Below are 13275 nucleotides of genomic sequence, written 5' to 3'. Positions count from 1 at the left end.
CACACATACACTTTACACTGCCCGTTAGGTAGACAGCCAATTCTCACAATTCTTGATGGGCCAAATGGCCTCCTTCTGCAAGATAGGGATTATATGCTCTATGTTCCAAACTAGGCCATGATGATTCTTAGATCTTGAGGGTTTACATCTGTTCTTTTCCTTTCTCTGCCTCAAATTTTAATCTCATATCTGCCTTAACAGTGAGGTTTTTTCCCCCTGGAGATTCTTCCACTCGTGCAAATTAATTGAATCTTCCAGCCTATTTTTAATTCCTCATGAATTTGATCTTTTTAATTCAAGTGCTATCTCCCATCCCCATTGCTCCATGGTGAACCAGAGACTTTTGGCCTGCAGTTACTCTCCCTTACCTTATGTTGGCAGACTAATGTTGTCTGTGAGTTTTCACCAATGCTTTAGACCCTTCCCCATTCAAACCCCATCTCCATAGCAAGGTAAATCACATGGCAGTTGTATTCAGATAGAAAAGTTGATTAGCTATTCTTGAAAAGTAAATGGGCAATTTAAAGTAAAAGTGTTTGTAACATGATATTCTCAATACTTTTCTGGGTCTTTGGAGACCCACAGTCAATCCACAGATAGCACACATGCTGCTGTCAATGTCTCCAAGTGTAAACACCTTGGAACCTTTTTCCCAATAAAACAGTCTTGCCCCCCTTTAATCTTTAACAATCAAACCACTGATGCTTGCTGTCAGGCAAATGTCAGAACAGGTCACATGATCCCCGTCACTTTACCTTAAGTTAACGACACAGTCCCAAAACAATCTTGCAAATCTTCTAATTGTAACATTACATTCTGTGGTCACTTGGGTGCAATAACACTAATAGCTTTGAAATATGTGCATGTAAGTGAGTATGTTTTTCTTAACTATAGTTTACTATCAAGCATTTTTTAAATTATTAAAAACAACAACAGACTGTGGTAACTGAAAATTGGACTAGTTTGAATGACACATGATTCAATAAGAAGCTGTTTACAAGTAGATTCTGTTATTTCATGCTTCATTAAATTTCCCCCCATTTTGGTTGTATTTTTCCAGTTGAAGAAGCTCTTGCTGGCTCCTGCTAATTCACAGTTTTTCTACAATGAATGCCATGGAGGCAGCACACACATCCGCGTGACCAATAATAACAGGATTACACCAAGCTCTGCTGTTGTCAAGGTACGCTTCAGTGCTGTGATCAGAAATCTATGTGCAAGGAAAAAAATAATATTTTATGCCATATAGAATGAGAGTTCAAACTAGTGAACTTGGTATTCTGGAATGACTGAAAATCTTGCCTGATTATTAACTTTGGTTTTATTGTAAATGTACGCAAAATAATGAACCAGCATGAACATGTAGATTTGTAGCAATGTTGGACATCAACTTGCTTGATATAGACATTCAAGTCTGGATTTTCACTTCCAGCATCAGGACATTTCCCAGATCACCAAACCTGCCACAGGAAAAAGTGTCCAGAATGGAAGGACATTTGTTCAGAGATGAGAGTGGGGTCTGTGCTGGGCCAACCAGCCCGGATGCAGATCAGTTGCCGCCACAGTGCCAAGAGAGGGTGGTTAAAACGCAGTCTGGGACTCCATCCCAGCTGTGTTGTTAACCATTAGGCCCTTCACCCCGTCACTGCCATTCATGGTAGCTCATGCCAACCTGTGCCTCCCACTCATCCCTGTGGCCATTACATAGAACATACAGTGCAGAAGGAGTTCATTCGGCCCATCGAGTCTGCACCGTCTCACTTAAGTCCTCACTTCCACCCTATCCCCGTAACCTTTTTTGGTCACTAAGGGCAATTTATCATGGCCAATCCACCTAACCTGCACGTCTTTGGAATGTGGGAGGAAACCGGAGCACCCGGAGGAAACTCACGCAGACACGGGGAGAACATGCAGACTCCGCACAGACAGTGACCCAGCAGGGAATCGAACCTGGACCCTGGCGCTGTGAAGCCACAGTGTTATCCACTTGTGCTACTGTGCTGCCATTAGCCATTATAGCCATTATGTCAACTTAGTGCTAATTCATACCAGGGTGGTACAGTAGCATAGTGATTAGCACTGTTGCTTCACAGCACCAGGGTCCCCAGTTCGATTCCCGACTTGGGTCACTGTCTGTGTGGAGTCTGCACGTTCTCCCCGTGTCTGCGTGAGTTTCCTCCGGGTGCTCCGGTTTCCTCCCACAAGTCCCGAAAGACTTGGGGCGGGATTCTCCGACCCCCCGCCAGGTCGGAGAATCGTTGGGGTGCGGCGTGAATCCCGCCCCGCCGCTCCGACGCCGGCTGCCGAATTCTCCGGCGCCGGTTTTCGGGCGGGGGCGGGGATCGTACCGATCGGGGGCCACTGGCAGCAGCCTCCGGCAATTCTCCGGGCCCCGATGGGCTGAGCGGCTGCCCGTTTTCGGCCCCGGGGGGGGGGGGGGTGGGGGGCATGGTGGCCTGGCCCACGATCGGGGCCCACCAATCTGCGGGCGGGCCTGTGCCTGTAAGGCTCCGCCATGTCCAGCGCGGAGGAGAAACCCCCTGCGCATGCGCAGGAAATACGCCGGCGGTTCTGCGCATGCGCCAGAACACGCTGGCAGTCCTGCGCATGCACCGGCTCGCGGCGGCTGGTGGCGGCCCTTGGCACCGGTTGGCGCGGCGCCAACCTATCCAGCGCCGGCCTAGGCCCTGGAAGTGCGGAGGATTCTGCAACTTCCAGGCGGCCCGATGCCGGAGTGGTTCGCATCGCTCTTGGCGCCAGTATGGGCCGCCCCGCCAATTGCGGGAGAATGCCGCCCGTGCTGTTAGGTAATTTGGACATTCTGAATTCGCCCTCTATGTACCCGTACAGGTGCCAGAATGTGGCGATTAGGGGATTTTCACAGTAACTTCATAACAGTGTTACTGTAAGCCTACTTGTGACAATTAAGATTATTAATTAAATTATTAAGTGTCAACTACAGAAATAGTTACTACATTAAAAAAACACTCTTACAAAAGCCCATCTAATACATCTGATTTCTCTTTATACTTAATCCCTTACAAAAAACAAACATTTGTATTCATAGAAGTTGCATTGCAGGAACTCATCAAGGCTTCTTCTAAACTCACGAATGCTACCATGCAGAAGGACAGTAGACACATGGGGACGAACAGCACATACAAGTTTGCTTCCAAGCTACTCACCATCCTGACTTGGAAATATATTGCGGTTTCTTCATTGTCACCAGGTCAAAATCCTGGAAATCCATCCTCAACAACAGTATGTGTTTACCTGCACTCCATGGACTGCAGTAGTTCAAGAAGGCAGTTCACCACTAGTGGGCATTTAGGGATGGGAAATAAATGCTGGCCTAGCTAGCGATGCCCTCATCTCATGAAAGAACAAACAACAATACTTTGCCATTGATTCCCTCCTTAGAGGTTACAGGGCGAAGGTGGGAGAATGGCACAAGGTGAATTACCCATTTGGAGAGCTGGCAAAGACACGATGGTCTGAATCGCCTACTTCCTTGCTGTAACAATTCTGTGATTCTCAGTTTGGGCTCCATCAGGACTATTTGCTTCCAGACTTTTCTTTAGCCTTGGCCAAAGACTTGATGAAATTCCAGAGGTGAAAGTGACTACCCTTGACATCATGGACACATGTGACGAGTGGCATCAAGGAACCCTAGTAAAATAAAATTCAATTAAAATCTGAGGAAAACTCCACTGCCTGGAGTCACACTTACCACAAAGGAAAATGGTTGTAGTTGTTGAAGGTCAATCAGCTCAATCCCAGGATATCGCTGCAGCTGCTCCTCAGGGAAGTGCCTCAGGCCAATTATCTTCAGCTGTAATTATCAACGACATTCACCCAATCATGATGTCAGATGGGATTTTTTACTGATGATTGTCAGTGTTCAGTTGCATTCTTTTGTCTTCAATTAATTTACGGGATGTGAGTGTTGTTGGCAAAGCCAACATTTATTACCATCCCTAACTGCCCTTGAGAAGCTGTTGTTAAGCCGCCTTCACAATGGTCTGATATAACTAAGTGGAAAATTTCAAAGGTCAGTTCAGAATTCTTCTTTATTCGTTTGTGGGACAAGGGCGTCGCAGGCGGTGCCAGCATTTATTGCCCATCCCTAATTGCCCTTGAGGGAACAGTTAAGAGTCAACCACATTGCTGTGGGTCTGCAGTCATATGTAGGCCAGACCAAGGAAGGACTGCAGATTTCCTCGCTAAAAGACCTTAATGAACCATAGTCATGATGCTATGGATTTGGAGTCTCATATCGGCCAGAATGGGTAAGGATAACAAATTTCCTCTCTTAGTGAATCAAATGGGTTTTTATGACAATCTAGAGATTAGGGGCGCGATCTCCCCCCAAAATTTCAAAGTTAATTTGTGGTGGGTTTTTGGGGTAGTTGAGTTCCCCAATGCTATTCAGTGACACTTCTTGCACTCTTGGGAGTTTCTCACCAGTTTATCCCACACTTGGGGCGCAATTCTCCAGAAAACATTCTCAGTGTGATAGCAAATGGGAATTGCCGTGTGTCGTGTTGGGTGCTCTGCTACGCAGACGAACCAACACGGTTGCGGAAGGTACAACTCAGTTTTATTACTAACAATTATTAACATTTGTAAACTGGTTGCTGTGGTTCGTTCATTACCCTCTAACCTGTGGGCCCAGCCTTAACACTATCTTGGAGAGGCACTCAGCACATGGTGAATGTCTGAGTGGCTTGCTGTGAGCTCTGTGCCCTGAGCTGTCTCCTGATGGAATGAATCGGAAGTGTCGTGTTCCCCGTTTTATAGTGTGTCTGCTCTTGCTTGTGATTGGCTGTGATGTTGCATGTGTATTGATTGGTCTGTTGATCTGTACATCAGTGTGTATGTGTGTTTGCACCATGATGTTTATCTGAATATCATGACATCCCCCTTTTTTACAAAAATATGTGCCTATGTGGTAATAAATATAGATGTGTACTGAGTGCAGCTGAATGTGTGTGTGTGCAATATCTACACCATGTACATGAGGCTAAACTATATACATAGGAAGGTGTCAGGTGCAACATAGCAACGAGGTTGAACCATCAACAAAACAAGTGTAAACATCAAGCATCAAAACGAACTCCTGTAACGACAAAAGAGAAACTTATTAACATAGTGGCATAAAACTTTTAGTGAGTCCAATGTTCAAACAGGCTCATAAGTCCAGCCTAGTAGGTGGGCGACGAATTCGGGTTGACCGCCTCAAGGGTGGGTCAGGAACCACCGGCTGAGGAATAGGCCTGGCCACAGGCGACAGAGGAATGGGCATGGTGGCAGGAAGCTCCACGAATTCGACATCAGGAACAACAGGAGGGCGTGGCACTGGCGTATGATCACGTAGCGAGCGCAGAAGCAGGCGAAGAGCCCGGCGATTGTGCCGGCGAATGGAGCCATCAGGCATGCGAACCAGGAACGAGCAGGGACCACGCATCGGAGAACTTCGGTAGTTGCCGACCAGCCACCCTCTGGTAGGTGGATGCGGACGTTGTCTCCAGGCGCCAAGGCAGGAAGGTCAGTTGCCCGAGTGTCGTGTGCCACCTTCAGCGGAGGCATTGTCGGTTCTTTGCTGGACATTGCCGCTTTAAATGTGCGGATCCACAGTTGCTGCACGTCGTGACGTCATGGCGTTCGTTGCACTATCGCGCATGCGCAGTTTGGCCCTGTGTAGAGCACGCCTGCGCGTCACGTCCCCCTGCTTTGACGTCTCTTTTGGCGCGTACAAGCGCGGGAGAGCGCGAAATGGCCACCCTCATCCGGGCCGCGGGCCGGGAGGAACTCGATGGACTGGACCCGCTCGGCCTCGTAGGACCCCTGCCTTGCCGATTCGGCCGCTTGGAATTGGGAGTAGCGGCTGGTCGCGTTGTCATGGAGGACGCAGGCTTCGATGGCGGTGGCTAGGGTGAGACTTTTTATCTTGAGGAGCTGCTGGCGTAGGGTGTCCGAGGTGACCCCCAAAAACTATCTGGTCCCGAATCATGGAATCGTAACCGCAGGGCTGCGCAAGGATACGGAGGTGTGTAAGGAAAGAATGAAAAGGCTCATCCTTACCCTGCAGGCGCTGCTGGAAGAGGTACCTCTCGAAACTCTTATTTACCTCGACGCTGAAGTGTTGCTCGAGTTTGAGAAGGACCGTCTTGTACTTTGTCTTGTCCTCACCTTCCGCGAACACCAGGGAGTTGTAGATGTGGATGGCCTGTTGCCCTGCCGTGGAGAGGAGGATGGTGATTTTCCTGGTGTCCGAAGCATTCTCCCTTTCTGTGGCTTCTAGGAAGAACTGAAAGCGCTGGTTGAACAACTTTCAGTTAACGACGAGGTTTCCAGCGATTTGGAGCGGCTGCGGCAGGCTGATGGTGCCATGGCGCAGGATGGCGGATTCCTGAGGATGCGTAAGTAAGTCTCACAGGTACTGGGTTCCAATCCTGGTACTATGTCGTGTTGAGTGCTCTGCTACACAGACGAACCAACACGGTTGCGGAAGGTACAACTCAGTTTTATTACTAACAATTATTAACATTTGTAAACTGGTTGCTGTGGTTCGTTCATTACCCTCTAACCTGTGGACCCAGCCCTAACACTATCTTGGAGAGGCACTCAGCACATGGTGAATGTCTGAGTGGCTTGCTGTGAGCTCTGTGCCCTGAGCTGTCTCCTGCTGGAATGAATCGGAAGTGTCGTGTTCCCCGTTTTATAGTGTGTCTGCTCTTGCTTGTGATTGGCTGTGATGTTGCGTGTATATTGATTGGTCCGTTGATCTGTCCAATCAGTGTGTATGTGTGTTTGCACCATGATGTTTATTTGAATATCATGACACCGTGGACTTCCTGGCGCTCGGCCCAGCGAGGCCGGAAACGCTATTCATTGTTAATTGGTCCACTAAACGAGGCCTCACGGCTTCTAGCCGCAAATGAAGGCTCACCAGCTGATTTTGCCGGGACCATGCTCACCAGCCCCCCCCACTAACAAGGTCGAGCAGCATTTAATCAGCACTTGCACAGCCAACCCCAGCCAGCTCGCAACAATGGTGCTGAGGAGACTAGCCCCATGATTCAGGGATGCTGACACCGAGACGCAGTGGAGGCCAGGAGGGATGTCCTGTTCCTCCGAGTGTCACGGAGGGTGCGTCATAGGGCAGCCAGTGCTGCCTGGGACGAAGTGGCGGCAGCTGTAAACTCGGGAAGTGTGACCAGGAGGACTGTGTGACCAGGAGGAATGATCTCCAGTGTCAAAACAAGGTCAATGACCTCCACTGGGCAGCATAAGTGAGTAGACACCAACACCCCCCCCCCCCCAAATCCCCCCAAGGGAGCATCCAACTCCCTATGTGATCCCCAACTCTCCCTCCATCCCCCTCCCCCTTTAACCCCACCGCCCATCCTTCACTTCACCCCCCCCATTCCCACCACAGTGAACAATGTGTGTGCCGCCGTCAATTGAGCCGGGGCCCTCTGGCCTCAGAGCCCCTAGCGGACGCCCACCAGGGATATCGAAGGCCACGGGATGAGGTAAGCAGCTGGCTGCCTCCACCTCAGTTGTGCATCCTGGGGAGACACCTAGATGTAGCGGTAGAGCTGGGCGGACTAGGCACGTTGAGGATCACTGAGGAAATTGAGGAAGGGGGGGATAGGTGGGGTGTGGGGAGGTGGGGGTGGGGTGAGGGTTGGGGGCGGCACCATGGGGAGAGTGGTGACTTGTATTATACATGAAACACACTTGTGCACAACCAGTATGATGCCTCTGTCATTTCCTTCCGCAATGCGGGCCGACCTCTGAACCCTTAGATCTCCAGTCACATTCCTATCCCCGTGGCACCCACCATCTGGCCATGGACATGTCCCCAGAGCTGTGTCCCATCCCCTGGATGTTCAGATGTTGGCTGCTGCGTGTGTGTGGTGTTGGCCCTCGCAGTGTTCAGGCACAGTGTCCAGGCATCAAGGTGTGATTGATATGCTAGGAAATGACTCCCACATGCTACATGTCCTGCCTATCCAAGGGAACCCACTTGGGATGTCTGAAATGCTCACTTAACCACGATTGACAGTTCCCTATTAGCGATAGCCTTCAGCCTAATGACCAGTGGCCTTAGCAGTTCTGTGGGGGTTATGGGTAGTCGTTATGGCAGATGGGCAGGAACAAGGGGTGACCCCAGAATGGATAAACATGATCCAGGCGCTGGCATGGTGGTGCCACGAGCGGTTGCCCCCTCAGTTGTCCCCCACAGTGCCCCTTCCACCCTCCAATGGTGGCCCATCCCTTCGGTGGTTCCCCCACCCCCAGTTGAGGGTCCCCCACCAAGCGCAGGGGCGGCAATCCCAGCACGCTTTGCTCACCTTTGCAGATGGTGGTGGTGAGCAAAGATGGCTACTCACCTCCTCGGCTCCCCACAGAAGCTCTTCCGCCAGGTTCAGGTTTTTCAAAAGGAGTACTAATCGGCGCCAGCGTGACCACTTGCTGGGGAGGCCACTAAATGACAGGAGGCCGTTGGAAATGGGGTGGTTCCCGTTAATTATATGGAAATTGGGTTTAAATGGTGATAATTGGTTTCTCGCCACTCTACGACAAGATCCCAATTTCGCCTATGGGAGCGGGCCAGTTGCGTCACAAACTATTCGGCGCCTGGCGCGGTTCTCATTTTTGGCCTGTCCCACTATTCACCGGCCTCGTTTCGCACGAGCAAGAGCTTAACGAGGCCAGAGAATCGCCTCTTTAGGGCACGATCCTCTGGCCACGCTGCGCCGGAAAAGCAGCTAACCGCAACGCAGCGTGGTCGGTGAAAGCCAGGAGATCCCACTTCCGGCATCTACCCAGCTCGCAACGCCTCCCGAGATTCAATGCAATCTTGCGATACATTGCAAGAGGAATCCCGCCCACCATGGGCGGGACTACCTTTTAGCAAATCTGCATATTAGAACGAGGCAGTAAGTCTTACTCTAATATGCAGATTCCCGAGGTACCTGAGGCTTTGGGGACCTCGGACAAGTGCCATTTGGTACTGGTCCCCACAAACGGGGCCCAGGTGGAACAGCATTTGTGGGGGTCTCTAAGGGGATCGGAGGCCCCCAGCTGCATGCCCTTTGGGCAGGGTGCTGCCCTGGCACTGCTGTTGCCACCTAGGTACCCTGACAGTGCCAGGCTGGCACCGTACCAGGTCGGCAGTGCCAAGCTGGCATTGTGCATGCGATCGGGTGAGGTTGCCTGCCATGGGTGTTGGGGGTGTGGGGGAGCCAGGGTACCCTCCCATGTTGCGTTTGGGCTGAGGGGGAGGTCAGGGATTCTTTTCTGGGCTTCAGAGATCAGGACACCATTTAAAAATGACGTCCCGATCTCTTGCTACAATGGGAAGTTCCGGCTAGCAGAGCTCCCGATTGTAAAAAACGGGCTATGTGCGACCTCGGCCGTGCGTTCCACATTCAGGCCCCTTATTCAAAGACAGTTGCATTGAATAGCCATGTGTTTCTTGGCACTGCCAGTGCCGGGGAATACGCAGCTAAACACGCTCACTCGGGGACTTTGTTCCATTTTGCGAATATTGCGCCCTCAGATTTTTTTTTAAACACTGGGGAGCTGAACTCAGTAATCGGGCTGCCATTTTGAAAGGATGCCCCGACCTCGAAGTGAACTTATCCCCCATCCTTGAGCAATGTCACCCCCCACAGACATGGACACTACCCCCACACTCCCCCAAGTGAGGACATCCCACTATGGGGTCTCTAGGGGCCCCCCTCTTCAGGCCCCCCGCAAGCCCCCTTACAGCACCCGCTCCCTTCCGGGACCCCACCCCTCAACTTCCCAACCTCCCGGAGGCCCCTACTTGCCTGTCCCACACCCCCACCCTTCAAACCCTCCCTCCACTCTCCTTTCATAGGCATGGTGCCCCTCGAGCCCTGACCCTTGACAGTGGCACTTGACCATCCCTGCACTGGCACCCTGGCACCCGGACAGTACTCCTGCCAACTTGGCAGTGCCAACTTGACACCTTGGTAGTGCCAGGGTGGGCAGTGTCACAGTGCCCACATTCCAGGCGGGCCAGGGGGGCACATTCCAGTGGAGGCCAGGGGGCCACCCTGCACTTACCCTGACCACCCAAGGGTCTCCGTTGGCCCGGGAGACCTGTCGGGTGCCGTTCTGCTTGGTCCATGTTTTTGTGGACCAGTGCTGAACAGCACCCAGCTGCAGCCTCCCTGGGGTGGTTGGAGAATCGAGGGAGGCAGGTGGATATCGGGCAGGTAGATCTTAAGTAGGTTTAAGACCTATGTCCAGGAGGTCCTACCTCTCTTGGGCAGAGTTCCGGCTCCGACATCTCACGAGACTTGGATAAATCCTGCGAGGCGCGGACGCTGCTGGGAGGCCTGCTGGAGGACTCTGCTGGGATTCGCCGGCCGTGTTGTGCTCTTGCAATGAGCACAACGTGGCAAGAGAATTGCACCCTAGGTTTTTGTAAATGCCAGTTTTTAAGTTAATTCTTTGAATTTAAATTCCACCAGCAGTCTTAGTGGGATTTGAACTGATATCTCCAGAGCGCTAATCCAGATCTCTAGATTATTAGTCTCGTAGCATTTTCTGTACGCCACTGACTCCTGAAAATTCATATAGCTCTTCAGACAACGAAGCAGTTTGTGTCTGCATGCAGCAAGACCTAGACGATATTAGTGCCTGGACCGCTAAGGGGCAAGCAACATTCATTCCATGAAATGACTAACCCCAATGAGCGGGGAATTGAACACCTCTCTTTGACTTTCAATGGTGTTACCATTGTTGAGGCCCCAACAGCAACATCTTGTGGTTACCATCGCCAAAAAGCTTAACTGGAATAGCCACATAAACATTGTGGTTGCAAGAGCATGAAAGAGGCTGAGTATTCTGTAGTGAGTGACTCACCTCCTGACTCCCAAGCCTGTCCACCAGCAACAATGCACAAGACAGGAGCATGATGGAATACTCACCACGTGCCTTGATGAATGCAAATCCAAAACAGTTAAGAAGTCCGACATAATCTAGGAAAGAGCAGGCCACTTGATTGCATCCTATCCAGCATCTTAATCATGTGCAACCTCCGCCATCAGTGCCTCATGACGACAGTGTATACTGTCTATAAGATGCACTTCACTAATTCACCAAGGCTTCACCAAAAGTACCTCCCAAACATGCAACCAAGAAGGGCAGCATATGTATCACCTTAAAGTACCCCTCTAAGTCACAGGCCATCTGTCTTGGAAATAACTCGCTGTTCCTTCATGGTTGCTGGATAAACATCTTGGAACTTCCTATTTAACAGCACTGTAGAATTACATTCACCACACTGACTGTAGCGATTCAAGAATACAAATATTATGCTAAAGACTACAATTGTATTAGAATCATCATAGAATCCTAAAATTTACAGTGCAAAAGGAGGCCATTCGGCCCATCAGCTCTGCACCAGCCCTTGGAAAGAGCACCCTACTTAAGGCCACACGTCCACTCTCACCCTGTAACGCAGTAACTCCACCTAACCTTTTTGGACACTAAGGACAATTTATCATGGCCAATCCACCTAACCACCTAACCTGCACATCTTTGGACTGTGGGAGGAAACCGGAGCACCCGGAGTAAACCCACGCAGACATGGGGAGAATGTGCAGACTCTGCAGAGTGACCCCAGCCGGGAATCGAACCTGGGAGACTGGAGCTGTGGAACAACAGTGCTAACCATTGTGTGCTACCGTGCACATTGATACTGTATTGATGCTACATTCTTAACCGTTTGTAAACCTATTAGAAACTGATAAATCTAAAAATATAGGGCTGGATTTTCCATCGCTGTGGTAGCAGGTACTACTGGAAAACTCAGTTTCCATCAATTTCAATATTATTGTTCTCTGAATTTATCAATGTCTGCACATCAAATGTTATTAGATATACTATTTATTTTTTCAATGTCACTACCTTCATCAAAAACGTTCTTGGCAAACTTTTTTGATTGAGTTGGCAATACACAACACAATTATGTCCAAGGAAACTGTCCTGTCACTTGTGCATGATGTTGATGTGTAAAAACATTGGATCGGTCTTTTGGTTCATTCCCATCCTTGAACAGAAAAAATTTAACATGAGACTGCTTTAACATTTAACTGCTTTCTTCAAGTCTTCCTGTGATCTCAACAGCAACTGGTAATAATTTAATATGACATCTGCCCTTATTATAATCACTTGCACCTGCTGCATTTTATAATCCACAGAAATGTACAAAACAAAAACCACATGAACAACTGCTTAATCTTGAAAGTAGTGCAATAATACATACTTTATTTTTCAAGTGAAAATAGTTGGTATATTGAATAACTTACATTAACATTTTTAATAATTTTGTTATTTTCTTGTGTCTTTATAAGGTGGAGTCAACTTCAAATATCAAGACAAGAAATATTTGCCAGAAGCAGAAATCACAGACCCACCATCGCCCATGCACAGAATTGCTCAAATATCTGACTGCCAGTGATGACCCTCCACAGTCCAAAATAAATGACCACAAAATTAGCAGCAGAGTCAAAAGCATCTCCAAAAGGAAGATACAGCTGCAATCTCAACAATCACATAACCTTCAAGGTAAGAATGAGACTGTGACATATCACTATTACAAGTTCAATGTACTTTCACAGGTACCTTCTTGGGTTCATAACATAGGAGTAGGCCACTCGGCCCCTTCAGTCTGCTCTACAATTCACTTTTATGGGAGTTTAGCCACATTGCTCTGTACTTCCTTGTACAACAGTGTAACCTGTGTATGTAACAAAAGTACCTATTTGTAACCCAAACTCAGTATTTATGTCTTTTACACATGTATTTCTTTAATTTCTCCAAAGATGAGTCAAACTAATGCCTGGTGAAATGAGACTTGATATTCATCATTAGACTCTATTCCATGTTATAGACCAGTAGGTGAGCCTGACGCCAGTAGTGCGGAAAATTCTAGAATCCATTATCAAAGATTTTATAGCTAAGAAAACAGTGGCAGAATTGGTCAGACTCAGCATGGATTTATGAAGGAAAAACCATGCTTGACAAATCTACTGGAATTCTTTGAGGATGTAACTAGTAGAGTTCATGAAGGGGAGCCAGTGGATGTGGTATATTTGGACTTTAAGAAGGCTTTTGACAAAGTCTTGCATAAGTGATTAGCATGTAAAATTAAAGTGCATGGGATTAGGGGTAGTGTATTTAGATGGATAGAAAATGTTTTGACAGACAGGAAACAGTAAGAAT

General features: G+C 49.0%; 1 protein-coding gene across 5 annotated transcripts in view; it reads left to right on the top strand.

Moving 5' to 3' along the window:
* Positions 1-13275, top strand: part of ppargc1a (peroxisome proliferator-activated receptor gamma, coactivator 1 alpha) — a 1145293-nt gene that overhangs the window by 1011787 nt on the left and 120231 nt on the right. For all 5 annotated transcript variants that reach the window (XM_072496491.1, XM_072496492.1, XM_072496496.1 and 2 more), the window contains 2 exons: positions 1061-1183; positions 12405-12618. In XM_072496491.1, the coding sequence (XP_072352592.1) occupies positions 1061-1183; positions 12405-12618 (337 nt within the window). The remainder of the gene's footprint in view (positions 1-1060; positions 1184-12404; positions 12619-13275) is intronic.

This window comes from Scyliorhinus torazame, chromosome 3 (genome assembly GCF_047496885.1).
Source record: "Scyliorhinus torazame isolate Kashiwa2021f chromosome 3, sScyTor2.1, whole genome shotgun sequence".
Taxonomy (NCBI): domain Eukaryota; kingdom Metazoa; phylum Chordata; class Chondrichthyes; order Carcharhiniformes; family Scyliorhinidae; genus Scyliorhinus; species Scyliorhinus torazame.
This window is presented reverse-complemented; position numbering and strand designations above follow the sequence as displayed.